This window comes from Epinephelus fuscoguttatus, linkage group LG20 (genome assembly GCF_011397635.1).
Source record: "Epinephelus fuscoguttatus linkage group LG20, E.fuscoguttatus.final_Chr_v1".
Taxonomy (NCBI): Eukaryota; Metazoa; Chordata; class Actinopteri; order Perciformes; family Serranidae; genus Epinephelus; species Epinephelus fuscoguttatus.
The window spans coordinates 26,207,562-26,228,442 of NC_064771.1; the positions used below are offsets into that span (position 1 = coordinate 26,207,562).

The following is a 20,881-nucleotide window of genomic DNA, read 5'->3' on the forward strand; positions in this document are numbered from 1 at the left end:
CGTTATTTATGTCCCAGTTGTGAATATTTGCCAGGGAAATTTTAACTGATGAAGTTTTGAGGTAGCTGCTCCACCACACATTACTGCGTGTGTTTTTAAGGCCAGCAGAGATAGGAAGTGAAGGAGCCATTTAGGGGTGGTTTGACGTGGTGATGTAATTGGGACAGAGTCCTGGCATCCAAACAGACGTGGAAATGGCTCTCAGAAACAAACCAGATAGATTGAAATCTTGCTGAAATAGTTCTTGTTTGTCCCAGACACTCCCTCATTAAGTCTGAGACTGAGTTGAGCTCATCTCTGGCATGGTGTCAGGAATCAAACCAACCTGCATTTAGATAATGTATTTGTAGCAAAAGTTCATGTTGTGATCAATCAGTTGATTGACAAAAAAATTAATTGACGACAATTTACTAATCATTTAAGCCATTTAATGCCAAATATTCTTTAATTGCAGCTCCTTGCTGCTTATGTCTGTTTTACATCATTGCTGTTAGTTGGACAAAACCAGCATTGTGAAGACGCCACCTTCGACTCTGGTATTTTTAATTCTTTAATCTTAAAAGGACAGTACAGCCCCAAATCCAAAAAACATATTTTTCCTCTTACCTGTCGTGCTATTTATCAGTGTATATTATTTTGGTGTGAGTTGCTGGTGTTGGAGATATTGGCCGTCTTTCATGTATAATGGAACTAGATGGCACTCAGTTTGAGAGCAGCTGCTCAAAGTGTAAAAAAAACATTTGAAAAACTCAACAGCAATGTCTCTTTGCAGAAATCATGACCCTGTATTCAAGATAATCCACACCAAAACAATCTCTGATAAATGGCACAATGGGCAAGAGGAAAAAGGTGTAGTTTTTGATTTTGGGATGAAGTGTTCCTTCAAGTAAGAATAACCAAGACTGTTGATAAAGATCATAAAATCAGATTTCCACCATGTGCTGAATACTTTCTCAACATCCCACTGTGTCCAGCTCTATTGTAAAAATCTGATCCAAATACTTTTAAACATGTTATCATTGCAAGTTTGCGAGAGAACCTGCCATGTTGCTGTTGTCGTACAGTGTTACACTGTTGTCTTATTCTATCTTCTTGCTTGGATTGGTTTTGGATTCAAGGCCGGAGGCACTGAAGACAGCCTGAGTGACAGAGATCCTTTACCACTTCCTCCATGCTGACATCACCACTGTCTTCTTCTCCATGCTCTACTTCTTCTGCTTGTTTAGAGTCCTCTGTTACTGCAGATGGCATCCCCCACCCACTGCACACATTTCTCTCACAGCTGCCACACATGTGGTGCTTCCCAGATCACATCTGCTACTTTCTTATGCTCTGTACATCACTCGTCTCAATCAGTGTGGTACTGTCTACACCTGAAGCCCCACGGAGAGCAAAACATGATGTTATATTTTAGCTTGCTTCCTCACTGAAGCAGAGTGGGAATGTTCTTCTCAGATTGGGTACAGTCTCGAGCTCACACCCTTGAGTGTTCAGTTGCCCACTTTGAAAACATTTAAAGGTCGTGGGCAGGTCAAGCCTCCCACCACTCCAGAGGCGCTCTAAATGCTGACTGGGCATCATTTCCTAAACGATGATTTCTCTGTGTGTTTCTTTCATCACCCATCCTGCCTCACTGTTAACTGCTAACAAGCGGCTTTGTGTCTGTCACGGTACTCGCATCACTCTTCGGTGTGTCTCTGTCTGTCTCTCCCGTCTCTCTTTCATCCCACTCCCCTCCTCACAACCATCACTTTGTGGCCTCTCTGCCCCGCTCCTCCTCCTCTTTCTCTGCCTTCTCTTCTTCTCTGTGGTGTTTGCCTGTCGTGTGCATACTGCAGGCTAGCGTTGGATGACGCCATTCGCCACAAGCAGCTGAACATCTCCCGTTTTTCACCCAGGGTGGCAGGGGAGAACGACTTCCTCCAGACAGTCATCAACAAAGTTATCACCGCCAAAGAGGTCAATCACAAGGGCCAAGGTACAGTGCACGGTTCAGACACAAGAACCACGGTCAAGGAGAGAACTCAACACATTACTGTCAGCCTTTAATCAGTAAAATGTGTCTTGTTCGTGTTATTAAATGATCATACTAAGTCAGGCCGCCTGATGGAAATCCAACTTTGATCTGGAAATTTTCTTAAGCCACGTTTCCACCAAACACTTTCAGTACTTTTACAGTCATCACATAACCCATTCAGACATGTACCTAAACCCTACATCTCTTAAATGTAGGCGGGGTTGTTGTTATTCACTGCCTCATCCAGCTCTCACTGTATTTCCTCTTCACGGGCAAAGCAGAGAAACATCGTCACCTCACTGATTGTCTATGCACAGGGCTGCACCCTGACATTTTCTAAACAAAAAAGAAGAGGCTGGAGTGTTTACAGTCTCTGTCGCAATCAAAGGGATATTTAAAAATAAAGGGTTTGTGCATTGCGTCCTTGTAGATAAGAGTTCTGATTCTCTCCTGACCAATCAATGGACTGCAGTTTTTGAAGCTCCACCTTTTAGTATCTAATCAGTGTGCCACGCACCTCAATAGAGGGGTGTCAGATAAACAGCACAGGATGGAACTGTTCTGTTGGTACCATCCACAACTTTTGACAACCGGGCCGCTTGGTGGAAACGAGGTTTTAGTCAACCAGGTCACCAGATATTCAGTACTGCTTGATAGTTAAAGGCAACTTACTTGTAATTAAAGGGGAACACCACCTAAATTAGATTCCTATATGTTATTTCCATTGCCTAGAAAAGTTCTATCAGGATTTGTGAGCATGAGCTACTCTCTCTCTAAGCCAGAAACCAGAGTAGTAAGTCTCAAACTTATGATGTCATCAAGTATAAAGTCTGGAGCTGCTCCATAGACAATGAATTGGAGCCTGATTTTGTGAACCCACGTTTTTTTTTTTATCCCCAATGAGCTTTATTTTATTGTATTGTTGTCAGGTCTGAAACAGAAAATGTATCTGTATACTCGGAACACTCCCATTGGTGTTGTTCATCTTCACATCTTGCCCAGTTCATTGTTTATGGAGCAGTCCCAGACTTTATACTTGATGACATAGCAAATTTGTGTTTTAGCACTCTAGTGTTTGGATTTGGGAGACAGTTGATCTTGTTTTCTAATATTTTTGGACTGTCTTAGACTATAGGAATAACATGTATGAATTGTGAAAATTGGCATAGTTTCCCTTGGAGGTTAGAGGGTAATATCAAACATATTAAAAACATGCCAAGTTTAACCTTAACAGCATCTTGCTGTACCTTCTTCCATACTACATTTCTGATCTGTTCATACAAAGTACCATTACCCCCAATTCACTGGCAGGGAGTTGAAACTGTTCATCTTGCTAATAAGAACAGAATTCTTTGTCAAGTGCACGCACTATAAATCACAGCTCATACTAAAAATAGTTGCCCTCATCACCATGACTACAGGATGTAAGTAATCCAGCTGTTAATTAAGCTGGCGAGTCTTCTACAAAGACTGGATCTTATCAGTGATTTGACACGTCTGTGGTTAGAAGAATAACATTAGCAATCTAAGGGATTTGTGCTGGGAGGGTGGGGTACAATATGACAGCCTCCATGGTATTGTCATGCTCTATGAAGATGTACTTGGATAAATGTCAGGTCTGCTCCGGCCCACACTGGGAAGAACAGCGGAGCACTGAGAGCAGCTGTTTCGGTCACGCTCGCATATCAAAAGGCTACCAGCTTGGCTAGTGAGAGATGTGTCACTCATAACAATATGGGGCCTGTAACGTCAAAGTGAATAAAGCCTCAGGGTTCACAGCCACCACTCACTTTGGTGGCCTGTGAAGGGGCGCACTACAGGATGACTGCTTTAATTGGATCCCTCTTTTTGTCATTTTCAGTCTTCTTCAGAGGTATGTGTCGATGCTGCTTTGTTTTTCCTGAAAGAATATTAAAAGCGAGTGTGGTTACAGAGCCGAAGCTGGCACACTATGCAGTGTCTGCAGAAAAGAAGCAGCAGCTGGCTGCAGTGCAGCTACTGGTGTTAAATTGTTAGGAAATATGACCCATGAAAGTCCCCTTAAGGCCTTTTGTTTCAGAATTATTCAGCGTTTTCTCTCAAGCTTCACACTCTCAGGTCTTTCCAAGACCAATTATATAAGTCTGGGAATTACTGCACAATTTAAATATTCTACCATAAATGTCACTTATTCTCTTATTAAAATAAAAAGTGCCTAAAGAAGAAGTCTGGGGCGTTTGGGACATTATCATGAATTTTGCAGTGGAAAAGAAAATTATATTTTTTTTGTTTCAAATTTTCTCATGTAGGTTACAGTGTCTGTTTGTTATGGAGAAACATTTACCTTTTTTATTCTCTCACAGTATTGGTGCTGTTTTTCTTATATTACATTTAGAAAGATTAAGAAGACATCATTCCTCCACAAAGGGAATACAATGTGCTTATATACAGGTAGTATGGTAGGTAGATGTTAAACTGGCATCAACCATCTGGGCTCAGCACAATTGAATAATATCTTCTGTGATTTTTTTTTTGTTACAATACTAAAGGTAATCAGTGTCACCAGATATTTGTAGGTACACACACCCTGCACACTATACTGCACTTTTAAATGAGCACAGGGAAAACACACACTTGTTTCCTCTGTTATTATGCTTTCCTAATCATATCCCCGAGGGCAGCATCTATTTAGTGTCTTGCCCTCGAGCTGTTAGATGTCACTCTGACAACTGACAGCGGAAAGCACAAGAAGAAATCTCTTTTTAGTATTTTCCTGGGGCAGTTTGCTCTCACACTGTCTTCTCCTGACGTTATCTCGGTCCCTCCCCTCCTTGCCTTGAATTCATCACCAGGCCTGTGGGTGACTCTGAAGCTGCTTCCTGGAGACATCCATCAGATAAGGAAGGACTTCCCTCACCTGGTGGACCGATCAACAGCTGTGGCTCGCAAGATGGGCTTCCCTGAGATCATCATGCCAGGTTGAGTTTTTAAAAAAGCTTCACCTCAACTGCTTGTCCCTGCAAGTCTCCTTTTTAAATTTGATCGGCTGGACACATCATTCATTCAGAAAGTGATTTAGAATCAAGAGCTACTCTTTTACAAAGTGTGGGTGAAGGAGAAAAGAACATAGCATACTTCATTAAGGTTAGATGGAGACATTAGTTATTTAATGGACTGAATTCACCCATGAAGTATAGGGTGCAAAATATCCACTTAAGCTAGCTAAGATGTAATGAGATGTGCAGTAATATTCATATATATCGAACCTTGAACTCCACAAACACCATTGAAAGAATACGTCAGCCTCATAATGACCATTTGTATATCAGTTACTCACCCTGTGTTATGATGAATCCATCTAGCTTTGTTTTTCTCACATGCCTCCACAGCAGTGGTGTAGTGGGGGGTATACTCAGGTATACCCACAAGTTTTTCTGGCTGTTTGCAGCTAAAAAGCCATTGGAATATATAGGAGCGTATACCCACTTCCTCCTCAGTAACCTACCCATCTACCTAGTAGTACGCCCACCACATGGACTGCCACTGCAACACTGCTCAACAGTGAACAAAGAATCCAAAAAAGGGAAACATTCTTTATGAAATGATGTCACTTGGGGCCACGTTTAACTACTTATAGAGAAACACAATTCGTGCAGTATAATCCAAGTCTTATTTATTTAGCGTTTTCACTAAAAACGTTACAATATAAAACACGTGACTACTTTACACTACTTTGCAATGCTTGAGAGTGTCTTTACTGACATGTTTTCGACACAGGATTTCTGTGGTCATGGAATTCCTGGAAAAGTTGTGAAATTAGACCTGGAAATGGTTTGGAATCAACACAATGTTTTGGAAACGTTTTGAATTATTGTTTTGGCTTTTGTTTAAAATATGCCCATAAAAAAACATGCCTAGCATTGAGTTCCTAATTTACAATGCAGTGTTGCATTCCATGATAGCTGAAAACGTCACTAGGATCACATCACATCACAGGCGTCTGTAGCTAGTTGGCATCTGGAATGTCTAATGAGCAAGTAAAGTTGAAAAAAAAATGCCTCAGCAGTGCATGTTCAATAATGTATTGCTAAGTTAAATTACACAAACAAAGTCATGGAAATGTGGCAAAATGTGATGGAAAATTCATTGAAAGGTTTTAAAGTTCATTGATAAAATCTGTGGAAACCCTGTAAATAGTAAGTTTTTAGAGAAAATGCACTGTTTGGGAAGTACTGAGCATTAGACTGGATAAATGAGACTTGGTTTATGCGGCTCAAGAAGTGTGAGAGTTTGTAAATAGATGTTTTAGTATAGTTTTGCTTTCGTTAAGCACAAAGTTTTCTTTACGGATTCAAGGAAACCCAGTGAGTAATTGAAACACAGATGATCATTTTGCAGATGAAGTAGTCCTTTAAAAGTTAGGAATTCTCCCCATCTGACCCACTTGTTTCTGTTTCCCAAAGGTGATGTGCGAAATGACATCTATGTGACTTTGGTCCTGGGGGATTTTGACAAGGGGAGCAAGACCACTCCGAAAAACGTCGAAGTGACCATGTCTGTTTATGACGAGGACGGCAAGAAACTGGAGGTACGGCTGAGGAATGTTAACTTACTTATTTGGTATTTCTCCCAGGTCCTGCTCATTCTCAGCATTCAGGACACAAGTGCTATAGCCGATCGGTCTCCCAGACAGTCTGTGATTTACCGGGCTTTCTTTAATCTCACACAGCTCAGCACGCTGCTTAACTGACCAGGACTCCTATAAAGCAGTGTGATACACAGGCCAGACTGTGCGCCTTTGCCACCCGTCAAAAAATGACAGAATGCAATATCGGTGCTTTGTGGTTGATTGACTAGCCTAAAATTTGGCTCACCACTGTGGGAATCAACCTTTGTCATTGTCAAGAGTACAGACGTAAGTGTGTGGACAGGCAGTATGGGCAGCACAGTTTAAAACTTTAAAGTGATGAGAGATGTGAAAGCAGCATTTCCCTTCTGGTATAATTACTTTTGCTAATGAAGTTAGGAGGAGAATTTTCTTCCCTGTCTATTTGTTTATTAGTGAGCTGTCTCAAATTGTTGCATATTTATTTCGATGAAATTTGCAGCCCTCGACGCAGAGGTCGTTTAATTACATTTTGGTGGAGGTCAGCAATTAATTCTTTTAATTTCAGTTATACTATAGGCATTGATAGGAAAGTTTGACATCTAGGTTTATAGCCTAACACCATTAATTGCATTGACATTCTCTAGAAAACCAAAACAGGTAGACACCAACAACTGAGCATAAATCATTATGGTTGCTACCAGTTTGCAAGTTGGAGCATGTTTCATGGACTTGTGCTCCTGAGTGCTGTCTACTTTTTAATCATGTGCCAACCCATCAGCGTCTAAAGTCCGAATAAAGCTTTTTGACCCCTTTCTCTGATGTTTAACTATTGTCACCTCCTGCTTGACTCTACCTCTTGTTCTGCAGAGACCATCAGTCAATGGGGGATATGAGAGGTTTAGAGTAGTTGGCCATGAAGAGTATGTAGGAGGAAGTGGAGCAGGAGGTGCATGTCTGTGGGAGTGCATGCTCACGTGTCTGTATCTATCTGTCGTGCTTTATGGGGCCACAGATTGTAGTGATCATACATTAGTTTCATTGGCCTACAAGTTCAGGTATACCTGATAATTTCTTGCAAGGCTATTGATTAAATTCTATAGCATTGCACAGGTACTAATGCTATTAAGTCCACACTCTGTGCACTTGAAGTGAGAGTGGAAGTTACAAGGACTGATGATGGAGGAGTGATTTGAAATGACACATCCGTGGTCATGGGGAGACCTCCTGCAAACAGCCAATTAGAGGAAAGCGCTATTACCCTTAGCTGCCTCAATTATACACATTTGTCTTAGATGGAGAGGCTTCGTCAGTGATTTGGCCCAGCAGGCAGCTGAAGTGTAAGGATCAGTGGTGATTATACTGTAAAGGCAGTTCTGAAGTAGGAAGAAAGCAGTGATGGTCTTGGCTTCTGTCAGATGGTACAGTATCTGACAACATGGACAGTGCTCAGTTGTCTGATGCTGTCTTGTTTTTAAAGATGAGTTAAAAACAGTAGATAATGCTTCTCAATGTTTGTCATTTGTTTACTATTTATATACTGTCTTGTTTGCAAATGTATTTATATTGTAGACTCTGAATGAAACCACCATGTCTTATAGTCCATTTTAAGTGTCTACAAGCAGCTATCCTGTGTTTATTATAGTAGACAAGTTGTGTGTGAAGAGCTTGTTGCACCTCCTGTACAGCAAAAAGGTTTTATTTGCTTTCTCAGTGTGATGCCGGTGTGATACCTGAGCTTTGGCACTGAAAAAAAAAACCATATCCTGAAAGGAATAGGTAGGTAATAGGTAAGGTCGACAAATCCACTTCATTTTCTGTGGAGAGCAGGAGATCCAGCTGGAGTTGTTTGATGAATGTAGCATGGCAAGTTGACTGACCATTTGCTGTATCTGAATTTGCTTCAACGTTGCGTCAACTGTATGCAAACTCAGATTCAAATTGTCAAACAAGGCAGATGCTGTTACTGCATTGCCTATTTCTTGCCTCAGTTTTTTTAAGAAACACATTTTAGTGTAGCTACATTATATTAATATGGAGTTTTACATTTTAATGTAAAGAAACAATTTTGTGACCTGGCTGCCATGTTGGATACTGTCGAGCTAAAACCAAGCACCTCACCGGCTGGGGTGTGCTGGACTGTTTAGGGTTCTTGCATGCCTTCTTATTCTTTTTTGCCAGATTTTGTGTATCTCCACCATTACACAACAGCATTGGCGTCAAGTGTGGAATGTAACATGCGCGTTGGGCAGTGCCTCTAAACAATAACGGTGTTATAACATGGCAATAACCGTCATTTACCATCCCTGTCACATGGCGGTTGATCTTGTTCTGTGCTTGGAAGGGAAGGAGCTCCCAGGTGTCATTGTCTCTCCAGTTTGTGGACATTTTTGGTTGCTGTTCTTTTTCTCATAGTTAGCTGCTAACTGCTGTTTCAATTTCCCTTTGGTTGGCCGACACATAACACGCCCTCAAAACATCACACCCTTCCTGTCCTGCCGGCTCACAGTTTTTACCCAGACGTCGATTTAGCTCCCTTAATTCCTCTGCTGCCAACTTCAAGGCCAGATAACTCTGCCCTCCATTTTGTGTTCGTACCGTTCATGCAGACAAGTGAGGTGGAGGGACATTCCTGCTTTGTAAACGGGGCTAGTGTCAATGAAACATTTAACTTTTCCAAGGCTGTCAGAGCCTTTTGGCTGTAATGATTGGAGTCAGTGACAGCCGTTGACAGTGATCAAGTGATACTGACCACATCTATGGGTGTCATGGTCATGTTGTCCTCGAAGCGCAGGGGCTCCCTTCAACATCTTGTCTTGCAGCTTCTCACCGAGGTGCTCAGTCTCATCTGTTCAGTTCTCCAGGGATCAGTGCTAATTGGTTAAATTCCCCCTCTTCCTTCCTGGATTGTAATTGTCAGGAAGGAAATTCTGTCTCTGAGATGAGAGAAAGACGCTGTCACTTTAATGTCTAATGCTGTTTCAGTATGATCTTTGATAATAGAAATTTTCTCTCTAATTCACCCTAACCTTAGATGAGGTCACAAAAACTTCTATACTCAAAAGGGGAAAAAAAGTTTTATTTTTATCATCCATTTATGCAATAAAATAAAGAAGCCTCCATTCATGAGGCAGTCGAAAATAGCAAAATGGAGTTAAAAGTTTTATAATAGGTTTACTTTGCAAGTTTTAGTGTTTGTGGCTTTCTCTCTGGATGTTTCTGCCTCTGTCTCAGCCGTCTTATCTCCACCATTATTCTCTGTCCTTTCTCTTCCTGCCTCTCTGGTCTCCTCCTGCCTCTGGATTTTGTCATCCATCTCCTGTCTCAAGAAGGATTTGTGATGTTGTGTAGTAAGAGGCTGGACTGTGACTTCTTTTCACCTTGACATATTGGAACACTCCCTACAAAGCCCCCCTCACCTATGGCTAGACTTCAGCCATCCCCTCCCCCTCGTCCCTCCAAACATCTGAGGCTGTCATGAATCCTGGACTTTCAGTGAAAAGGGAAGAGTTGCTAGAGCTAGCACCTGCCCCCCAGATCTGCTCAGCGTGGCTGGGGGAGACGGGGCCTGTTATTCCTCATAATTGCTGGTTGTCAGAAGCCATTAGTGTCGGAGTATTTTAGCAGCACCAGGCCAGAGAGTCAGCTGGAGTAGTGGGAGGAAAGGGGAAGGCTGGCTGAGCCCAGATTGATAGAAAACAAGGCATGCGTGCCATCCACTGTCACTCCAGCCCTCGTGCCAAATCCCCTAGGGGGCACCTAGTATTTTACATACGCACCCTGACCTGTTGTTGAAACTCAGGGGACCCACCAAGAAGACCAATTTACATGGCTGGATCCATCAGCACCAGCTGGTCCTCTTCCCTGTGCCTGGCTTCCCTCCATTTCTCCCTGCATGGGAGCCACTGCCCCTCCTTCTTAAATAATTAATTTCTAATTTATTTCTTATTTCCACAATGCTGTCATGAGATTGGCAGCCAACAGGCAGGTGTGCATGCATAAAGTGCATCCAGACTTTTAAAGGCCATTCTGCTTTCTGCCCCAGGGACTACATTTTATGAAATAAGTGGTAGTCAATTTTCCACATGCCACGAGTGTGCTAATGTTTTGACAGAGCAATAATGGCTCAACCATTAGGATTTTGCCGTTTTGAATGAACTTACAGCTTCAGCCAGTTTAACTAGATAACCAGTCATATTGTTTGATCTGTGTGTTTTCTTTCCTTGTATCTAGAATGTGATCTTCCCTGGAGCTGGAGATGACGGGATCAATGAGTACAAGTCTGTCATCTACTACCAAGTGAAGCAGCCACGCTGGTTTGAAACAATAAAGGTGCAGCTCTCTCCTTATGTACTGTTTCTTCTTTGTTGCCCCGAATAATATTTTAGTCATTATTTTCCACCCTGACTGCAAACCACCCTTTGATATAATCCCCAAAATCATTATTCATCACAACACAGGTAGTCTGTAGCATGAAGACTGTGGTGTCTGGTGGATATTTGTCTTTGAAGCTTAGAAAGATGGTGGTGAATATTAAACCATGCGGTAGATTTAATGTGGTGGCAGCAGAAATGCCCTGTGACATGCTACCTGTTTAAATTAATTTCTATACAGTGTAACAAATCTAGCATTTGGGGCTTATTCTGCTCATGGCGTTTTCATAACTATCTGTTTTTTAGTATGTGTGCATTGGTACCATTTCTCACACGATCCCTTTCTGTCTCAGGTTGCCATCCCTATTGAAGACGTGAACCGGAGCCACTTGCGTTTCACCTTTCGCCACCGCTCATCGCAGGACTGTGAGTACAAATGTCAGCGTGTGAATAATCAGTTTTGCCGATGACCAGCTGCACAATTGGCCACTAATCTATCTGCAGCAAAATGTAATGGAAGATATCCAATCCAAGCAGATGTGTTGCACAGTGATAAATACTTTGAAGCCCACCCTTTGTCACATTAATCAGAGGTATTAGGCTGCCCCTGCACAAAGCAGCATCATGAAGTGTCAGACACTACAGCTGGGATGTGAAAAATGCCTGAGGGGACTCGTTTGTTCATTGGGACCAGCGTGTAGCTGAATGCAGCCAGTGTTGTATTTCCTTCTGTTTTTTAACATCCTTTCTAATTTTGGGGGTGTAGAGGGCAGGGAAGCCTGGTACTGGCAGCAGTGCCATCCCATCTGCCTGCCACATGGCGAAGCCATCCCTCCAGCAGCAGGAGTGGTGCTGGGAAAATGATTTTGGTGGGGTAATGGGAGCCATGACAGGTGTATATGTATTGAACGATCAATTCATATGGCACAGAAGACAAGAATTGGGAGGATATCAGCACGGGAAAGTATACCTTTTCCCTCGCAAAGCAATCTGCAGCTGCTGTCAGCCTCTAGTCCCTGAATCCTTCAGCTCTGTTTGCTTCTCACCTGCAGGCAGGTGGTTTGGAGGAAACGGCCAGGACTCAGAGCTCAGCGCTGGCTTATAATCCACTTGGAGAGCCTTCTTGTCATGCTTGGGACTGTGCTTCTGCGGGGACTAATGCTGTTACGAGGCATGCCTTTGAAACTCTGTGGCTTGCCGTTATCTTGCTGCAACGGTTGCTTTAGAAACTGGCTCACCTCAAGTGACTCTGGGACTGGAGGGGCATGCTGATGCTGCCAAACTTTAACTTGTCACTGACAATTGACAATAGGGAGATGTGTTGAAAAAGGGGTATTGGCTGGATTATATGGGTTTGTGTGTGGTGTATTTCCTTGCCAGTGAGTGTGTTTACACTTGCACCCCTTCAAAGAGACACCTGGTCATTCATATTCTTGTACACATGAATCTAACTGTATCCAAGTTTGTGATTGTCTTCATCTGTGCAGGCGTCAAGCCGTTTTCTGTCACTTCTGTTGTGACTGAGTTATCCTTTTGGATTTTTGTCTGCCTGCAAACGCCGTATAATCTGTTGCATTTGCCACTCCGCTGGATTTCGCTTTTGATCACAGGGACACTCCAAATCCTGACCATACCAAGGATACTAGTGTGCCTTTGAACACACTCATTACCTATTCTGTAATCAGTTACTTTGTGATATTAATCCTTGTAAGGCAGAATATCACAGCAATAATACATATAGGAATAAAAATCTTTATAGAGCACCTTTCATAAATGGTGTTACAGAGTGCTTTACAAGGCAGCAACATAAAATAGGCAGTGATAAAATCAACAGGTTTTAAAATAAAACAAATAAAAAACAATGTGGTGTATAAAATCTTGGGAAATAAAACACAGTTGAAAGGAAATTAAAGCTCAAATAAAATCAGGAAAAAGCTCTCAGATAAAAGTAATCACTGACTCAGCTGACCTGCTTACCTCTGGCAGATTGTTCTAGATCCTCGGGGCCCTGACTGCAAATGCTGTGTCACCGTTAGTTTTCAGCCCAGTCTCTGGCATGGACAAAAGCCCTTTACCCGAGGATCTCAAAGTACGTGTTGGTGCGTACAGTACTTAAAGTTCAGCGGTATAGCTGTGAGAGAGGTCATGAAGAGTGTTAAAAGTAATCAGAAAATCAAATGTGATCACGTCACTTACCGGTACCTTACAATAGCTTAAAGTTCCAGTGTGTAGGATTTACAAGGATATGTTGGCAAATATGGAATATAATAACTGATTATGTTTACTTTAGTGTGTAATTACCTAAAAGTAGGTATTGTTGTGTGCATAAGGAGCGGGTCCTTGTCCGTGGTGTCCGCCATGTTGCATCGCCATGTTTCGATAGCAGCTCAGAATGGAAGCCAAACACTGACTGTAGATACGGCAGTTTGTGTTTTTCTGTCGGCCACCATAGTTAGGAGCCCCTTCGCAATGAGAAAAACGTCCTGAACGTCTTGATCTTTAGTTATCAGAGCAAATAGATGAGCATACATAAGAAGGTGCTGGGCTAGTGGCCTGTCTCTACCGTGCTGAATAGCGTCAGAGAAACGCTAACATGGAATGTAAAGCTGCTTTATTTAGTGTTATTGCCAGTTTAAATCACTGTGTCTGTTTGCCTTGGAGAGGAGGAGACCTCTGCTGATAATCTGGCTCCTGGTAAAAACGTGAGCAATGAACACTGAAGGAATCTTAACCAGGAGAAGTGTCAGCTGGTTGCAATCTGCAATCCTCACTCCTACATGCCATGAAATTCCCCTAAATCTTACACACTGCCCCTTTAAAGTGTAATTCTATTGGCAAAGCCCGCTTCTTTGTAGTAAGGAAACATCATTCTCTCTACGTGTAGAGTTTTGGAAGAAAAGCAGAACAGAGATGGTCTGTCAGATGAAGTCCTTTCAGTTGTCCGCCTGTGCCATCATGTGCTCGTGTCCTTCCTGCTTCCTCCACTGCTCCTAGCTAGTACTGAACTTTTAGTGGAAACACAGAGTGACAGAGCTGCTCATCAAGGCCACTACTGGAGCTCATTTGCTCAGTATCTCAGCCCCCTGGTTCAGAATCAGGTCAGCTCTTAACACAGTGCATCAGACTAGCACTCTAACATTGTCAGGCCTCATCAGACTGATGGCTGCTATCACGGATGCCGCCACGGCTGTAAGAGATCCCCGCCATCTTTTCACTTCTGTTTCATCTGTCATTATGCCACTACCTGGTGAGTGGGGTGGAGGGTAGGCTTTAAAATGTGGCATAGTACACTCAACATAAATCTGAAGTGACAGCCCACCTTAGAGGTGGAAGTCTGCAGAACTTCCACACAACTTTGATTGGCTGAAAAAAAGTAACTGCGTCCTGAAAGTGACCTTTTTTCCCCAAATGCAGAGTTGCTGCTCTCCCGAGGAAGTCACTTAAACATTTTTTCTCAACTGGGTGGCATGCGTACAGTGTTTTCCCTCCACTGGTTCCTCTCAAGCCTGCCCAGCAATTATTCACCGGCGAGGCTGCAGGCAGCAAACCAATGAGGGGATTTATGCAGATAGAATGCACGAGATACTTCAATGAATCACGTCTCCCCTGCACGTAAATTTGAGCTTGTTGATCCACAATGATGATATATGTGGCCCTATCCAAACTGCTTGGTTACAGGACAAAGTCATAACTCTCCCGCTTGTTTATGCAGCGCTTCCCCTCAGCAACTCCAAACAGTCACACGTGTGTGTGTGTGTGTGTGTGTGTGTGTGTGTGTGTGTGTGTGTGCACATACACACAAGCAATGAGCATCTTTTCTCCAGCATAGCAGGAGTACACAAACTGTGCACAGCTGCAGCCCTGAGATCAAGTGCAAGTGTTTATTCGTATACTAACAGGAAGTGGGCACTCATGATAGCTTAATCCAAACATTCAGTAATAAAAGTGAGTAATAAAATGTTATTAACTATTTATTGGGAATCGTTGTGTGTTTGTTACCTTGGAATGGGCCATTTCTATCTATGCGAAGCGGGTCCACCATGTTGTTCTACAGTAGCCCAGAATGGACAAATCAAACACTGTCTCCAGATAAGGCCATCTGTGTTTCTGTATCGGCCACCATAGTTCTCCTTCACGCTTGATACACAGGAGAGGTTTCAGTTCTGCAACCTCACCACTAGATTTTTAAAAACACACACATTTAACAAATTAATATTCACATGGTGGATATATCAGCTTGTGATTAAATGTTTTTGTCATTGAACCTCCCACTTGCTGTTTGCCTTGCACAATTCATTAACAGTCATGCATAATTACTCTTAATAAAGTAGAAAATAAATAAACTGCTCATGCACAGATACAGTCACAGCATCAACACTGACATCAGAGGGGAGCAGTAAATTCTTGTGCCAACTCAGGAGATGACTCAGGGCCTGTAGTGCCGAGATTTACATTTGGGATTATCTGGTTTGCCTGTTAGTTTGTTAATGACTTGTTGTAAAGCCAGCCTTGTAGCCTGGTTTATTACAATGGAGCCAGCTCTGGTGTTGTCTTTGATTTCCTGAAGATGCACACATTACATTTAAACACGTACTGTGTATTATTTGTGTATTACTTTGCAAATATACACAACAAGCATGAGTAGGCTTTTGTATATCAATAGAAAAATAAAGTATGAACACGCATACGCATGTTTCTTTTTTCGTCCTCCTGCAGCCAAAGACAAGTCAGAGAAGATATTCGCCTTGTCTTTTGTGAAGTTGATGAGGTATGATGGGACGACCCTGAGGGACGGCGAGCATGATCTCATCGTGTACAAGGTAAATGTGAAATAGGCCATAACACAGTTAGAAGTCAGTGTGTGGTGTTCTGGAATGTTGGTTAGGAGCTGCCTACCTGCCAGGCCGCCCCACGTGACCACAGCTGGAATGAGTTCAAGGTGAAAAACTGGCTTATTAGTAGCTACTGTTATAATAGCTTCACTGCCTTGTATGGAGAATTGTATGGTAGCTAGGCATCAACCCACTCAGTGAAATGAAATTACTTTCCAATTAAAATCCCCTGTATAATGATACCCTTGCGTTACTCTGCCCATTTATGTTAATTAAAAAGTTAATGTGGGAACATTTGCCCGGTTTGGTTACTGTCAAATGTCTGTCAAAGAGTTACACATGCAGCAACTGGCAGGAAAACTTACCATTTCATTACAAAATGAACAGCACACATGGATTTCTGTTATTCTGCAAAATAAGCTGCGGGCACCACCTGGGAAACACCCAGAACCTGGGCAACCTGGGCAACTGTACCATCAGCAAGGACTCCTTCCAGATCTCCACCCTGGTCTGCTCCACCAAGCTCACACAGAACGGTAACAGCTACTGCACTTCAATTAGCGTTTCTATAGTTTCACAATCTGTTGTCTTTTGACTTTGTCTCTACTAAGAGCCTTTCTGAAGTAGGGCTGCATGATGATATATATATATATATATATATATATATATATATATATATAAAAATGATGGTGATGTGTTTTTTCCTGGGGTCTGCACCAAACAAGTATGCTTTCTTCCTTCTGGAATATCATTTGTAGGCCGGGGCATCTCTGTCGCACCATAACAATTCATTTATAATAACCCCCATCAGTACAAGTATAATACACACATGCACATTTCTGTTTTTGCAGTGACGATATTACATCATCGTATTACAAAATTAAACTGGATACTCCTAAGAAAGGAAACAAATATATAAAAATTCCAGATGTGTTTATTGGTGAAAAAAATGAGGTTTAGTTGATCAGAAACATCCAAAGTCATCACATCTGGAGATACAGGCTTCTCACTGCACAGGAAAGGAGGCGAAAAACCACAAGCTCAGAGTCTGAAGTTATCAGATAAATGTGGTGGAGTAGAAAGTACAAGATTTGACTCTGAGATGTAGTGGAGTACAAGTATTAAGTTGCATAATATGCAAACACCTTGAATCTGAAAAGCCACAGTACTTGAGTAAATGTACTGAGTTACTTTCCACTACATGGTGTGAGTAATTATGGTCATAGCAGCATGATAAAAATATTAATGCATAAGGCCTACATACCGTAAATGTATCTTATACTGTGGTAACAGTTCCCCATTCCCCCAAAAAGAAACAGAAAATGGGTCATTGCTGTCTCTCCGTCACCCCACGTAAAATGACTTTATATATAAATGTAGTAAATGTAGTGATCATTGCCCAGTAGGGGTGGGTGATATGGCCCTTAATTATTAAAAACATATTTAAGAAAATATGTTTAAGTATGTTTAAGTAATATGTTTAATTTAAGAAAACAGAATTGCAACAAAATATGGGGCGTCGGTGGCTTAGTGGTAGAGTAGGCGCCCCATGTACAAGGCTGTTGCCGCAGCGGCCTGGGTTCGACTCCAGCCTGTGGCCCTTTGCTGCATGTCACTCCTTCTTTCTCTCTCTCTCTCCCTCTTTCACACTTGTCTGTCCTATCAAATAACGGCTAAAAAGCCCCAAAAAAATCTGAAAAAAAAAGAAGAATTGCAACAAAATAAGTGATATAGTTTCACAGTTTGCCTTCAAATACTAAAATGATCTCTCATTTCTTTAGCTTGTGAACAACAGCAGTAACTCAGTGTGAGATTCAGATTCTGTGTTCAATATTAATACTTCAACAAAATAAAATCTACCACAAATTACACATTTAAACAGCTCCCAAATACAAAAAATGTCCCCTGGGATCTATATATATAAACCAACAGGTGATTTCCTTCTTTGAGGAAAATCCTAAATGATTGTTTTTTCCACCTGGATCTTTATGCTCTGCCATTTCTCCTCTAATCATCACCCTGTGACAGGCTGTTACGATACCACAACTATCACACATTCACATATATGGAGTTTTTGGTCGAGCCACGAGCGTCACGTAAGTTTACATTACCAAAGGTTTATGACAAAATCACTTGATGACACCGACTCCTGTGTGCGCACGGTGAGAGAGGAGAGGGAGAGACGCTGTGCTGCTGCCAGAGGAGCCGCTGAATGAGTTCCCTCTGAGCAGTAAGTCATTCAAAGAGTCTGAGAAGTCCGGGGCTGTTCATGAAACATTCAGGACGCCACAGTTTATTCCACACTACTGAAGCTGCTCCTCTTTTTGGAACCACTGCGGAGTCTGTAATAATTTCACTTAAAGCTATGCTTGTTGTTGACGTGTGTCACAATATGAACTTTTCATATCGTATTAACTATACTGTTAACTATAGAGAGCTACATGAACCATGCACTGCGTGGTGGCCAAGGATCAAGGAGTGTTGCAACTCTCTTTAAATGGTGCTGGACAGAATAACTGGTGTGTTTTAGGACACAGATGAGGGAGATCTACTTGCCGCATACCTGATGAACTACGTCGCACCCAATCGCGTGTATGTTGAGCCCCTTTCCCACTGGACAGTAAAACCATCAAGAGCCTGTAACGTCTGGCTTTTGTTTTTGATAGGAAATGTTACAATCAGCATTCACTCTGGGGAGAAGTCACTCTGCAATAGTCACAAGTATTTATCAGCTCCACCTCTGATCTGCTCCAGTCGCCAGTGATGTAAAACAACACTCGGATAAATACGGTAATTTTCAGCCCTTGATCCAAAAATGCACGACCACACAGTATTGTCTGCCCCAGTCCAAGCAGCACTCAAGCATTATTTAAAATTAGTCTGCAACGAGTTTGAAAGAGAGGCTGAACACGTAAGTAACTGGTAGAAAAAAAAGAAGTAACCACTCTATCAGGTTTACTGGCTTCTATGGTGCTTTCTGCTGTTTGCTTATTCTGTTGTCTGGCCTGTCAGTGACGTCAAACGTGACACACCAGCAAGAAAACAGAAAGGCACACTCATCTACTGCACAGCGATGCACTCAGCTCTAGTGCACTGGCAATGGAAAAGGAGTCTATGGCCTATTTTTAGCAGGTTTTTCAGTGTTTAAAAAGACAGCTTTTCACCGCAATTTTGGTGGAAAAGTGGATTTTTCACGGTTGATGGCTTTGCAAAATCCATGTCGTGGCAAAACGTGACACCTGTGATGATGATTAAACCGGTATAATGCCCATCCCTATCGTGAATGTGTTCTAACCACACCTGTGAACGTTTGCTCATGTGCAGCCCAGAGAAACATGACTTCAATAGTCATTGTCACATTTTCTTGTAAAAAGCGCTCTCACTGAAGAAAACTACTTTGCCAAGTAGACCCTGGATGTTGAAACCAGCTTTGGGCCACAGTCTCTGACTTTGAAAGACAGATTATTCATGCAGAGTAACCATATATCACTTAAGTAGGACTCTGGGACCTCTGCCGTCCTTCGCTCCCTCCACCTGCTCTCTACACGTGTCCACATGTTGGACGTTTGCCCTCGCTCAAGGGTTTTCCTCCATCCTTTCCTCCTTCTAACCTACTTTCTCTTTCTCAACTCTTCCTATCAGTCAGTGTCAGTCAGTAAATTTCAGTCCATCTCTGCCGAGCAGACGACAGCTCTGCTCTGTTTACTGCTGTCAGTCTGGCAGAGTATTTCCCATGGTGCTGAGAAGATCTACTCTTATTAAGCGAAGGAAATCCCCATCTCTGCCCTGCGGCGTGTGGATTAAGGATTTTGGCCTCTTGTGTTCCCGCAGCCTTCATACATGTTTAGAAATACCAACAATACTGTAAACCCTCTTGAACATGTGGGTATTTTCTGACCGTGTTCGCAACATCGTGGTTTTCTCAGAGTGGATTGTGTGAAAAGCTGCTCTGCTGTGTGTGTGAGCAGTCAGAAGCTCCCAGCTCAGATTTCACAGTTACTCTAAAAAGAGCCAAAAGAGCACAACGTATGCTTTACTTCTTTACTTTCCTCTGCGCTTGATGCATTGTGCTTCTCCTCTCTTTTTTTTTTTTTTTTGGTATTCAGGACTGAGTCACCATTTTAATTAGAGCCAAAATAAAAGCTTCCTCATTCCTCTCAGTGTTTTTTGGCCACGCCTGAAAGAGAGTGAGAATGAGGAAGGGACAGATTCACCTCAGGCTAACTTTGACTGGAATTGAAATTAATTGTTTTACATGCCCAAAGCAACACCCTGATTAAATAAGGAGTACATCATGCCCTTATGTTTTTTATTCATGGTAACGCAAAGATAATTTTAAATAGTCAAGCAAGGGCAGCGTGAAAGGAAATGCTCGGAGTGAACTGTTGAAACAAATTGATGTGTGTGGTTTTAGCACTTTGCAGTCTTTTCTTGGTATCAGAGCGCTCAGTGAGCGAGCCTTTTATATCCCTGTAAGATGTCGCACTGTAAACCTGTTTTTATCTTCTTCAGGTGCAGATGATGATATAATCCTTTTGAATATTTAGATCCTCCTTTCAGGAATACAAAGGTAAAATAAAGCCAGAGAAGATCAGCATCTGTGGTCTGTTAAATACACCAAAGTCTTCTCTTTAATATTTAAAGGAACTGCTCACCCTCAGAATGACCATTTGTTTACTAATTACTCACCCTGTGCTCTGTTGAAATTGCGAAGGAAACTTTGTTTTTCTTGCATTTTCTGGTGAACAAAGAAGCTAAACAATTGAGAAAATTGCTCATGAATTTAAGTAAAAGAGTCTGTGTTAAACAACAGCAAAACTATAACAAAACATCTGTTTACGGGCTCTCACACAGCTCGTGCACTATAATCCAAGTCTCATTTATCCAGTCGTATGCTCAGTGCTTCCCCAACAGAGTCCTTTTCAATGGGGAAATGAAATTAAAGTAAAGCTTGTCTATGTTCTCTTCTGCGCCAAACTCCATTTACAAAAACACTAATTTTATCTTGCAGAACACAGAAGCTGCTGGTCCACCGCTGCCTTGATCAGTTAGTTTGAATGTGTTCATGTCTGAC

The 20,881-nt window shown here is 42.1% G+C and overlaps 1 protein-coding gene across 1 annotated transcript in view; it reads left to right on the forward strand.

Annotated features, from left to right (window-relative positions):
- The window catches only part of dock1 (dedicator of cytokinesis 1), a 292,979-nt gene that overhangs the window by 48,261 nt on the left and 223,837 nt on the right, over positions 1–20,881 (forward strand). The window contains 7 exon segments of the mRNA XM_049564198.1: positions 1,839–1,978; positions 4,849–4,974; positions 6,460–6,584; positions 10,836–10,934; positions 11,329–11,401; positions 15,692–15,836; positions 16,228–16,343. Coding sequence (XP_049420155.1) covers positions 1,839–1,978; positions 4,849–4,974; positions 6,460–6,584; positions 10,836–10,934; positions 11,329–11,401; positions 15,692–15,836; positions 16,228–16,343 — 824 coding nt within the window.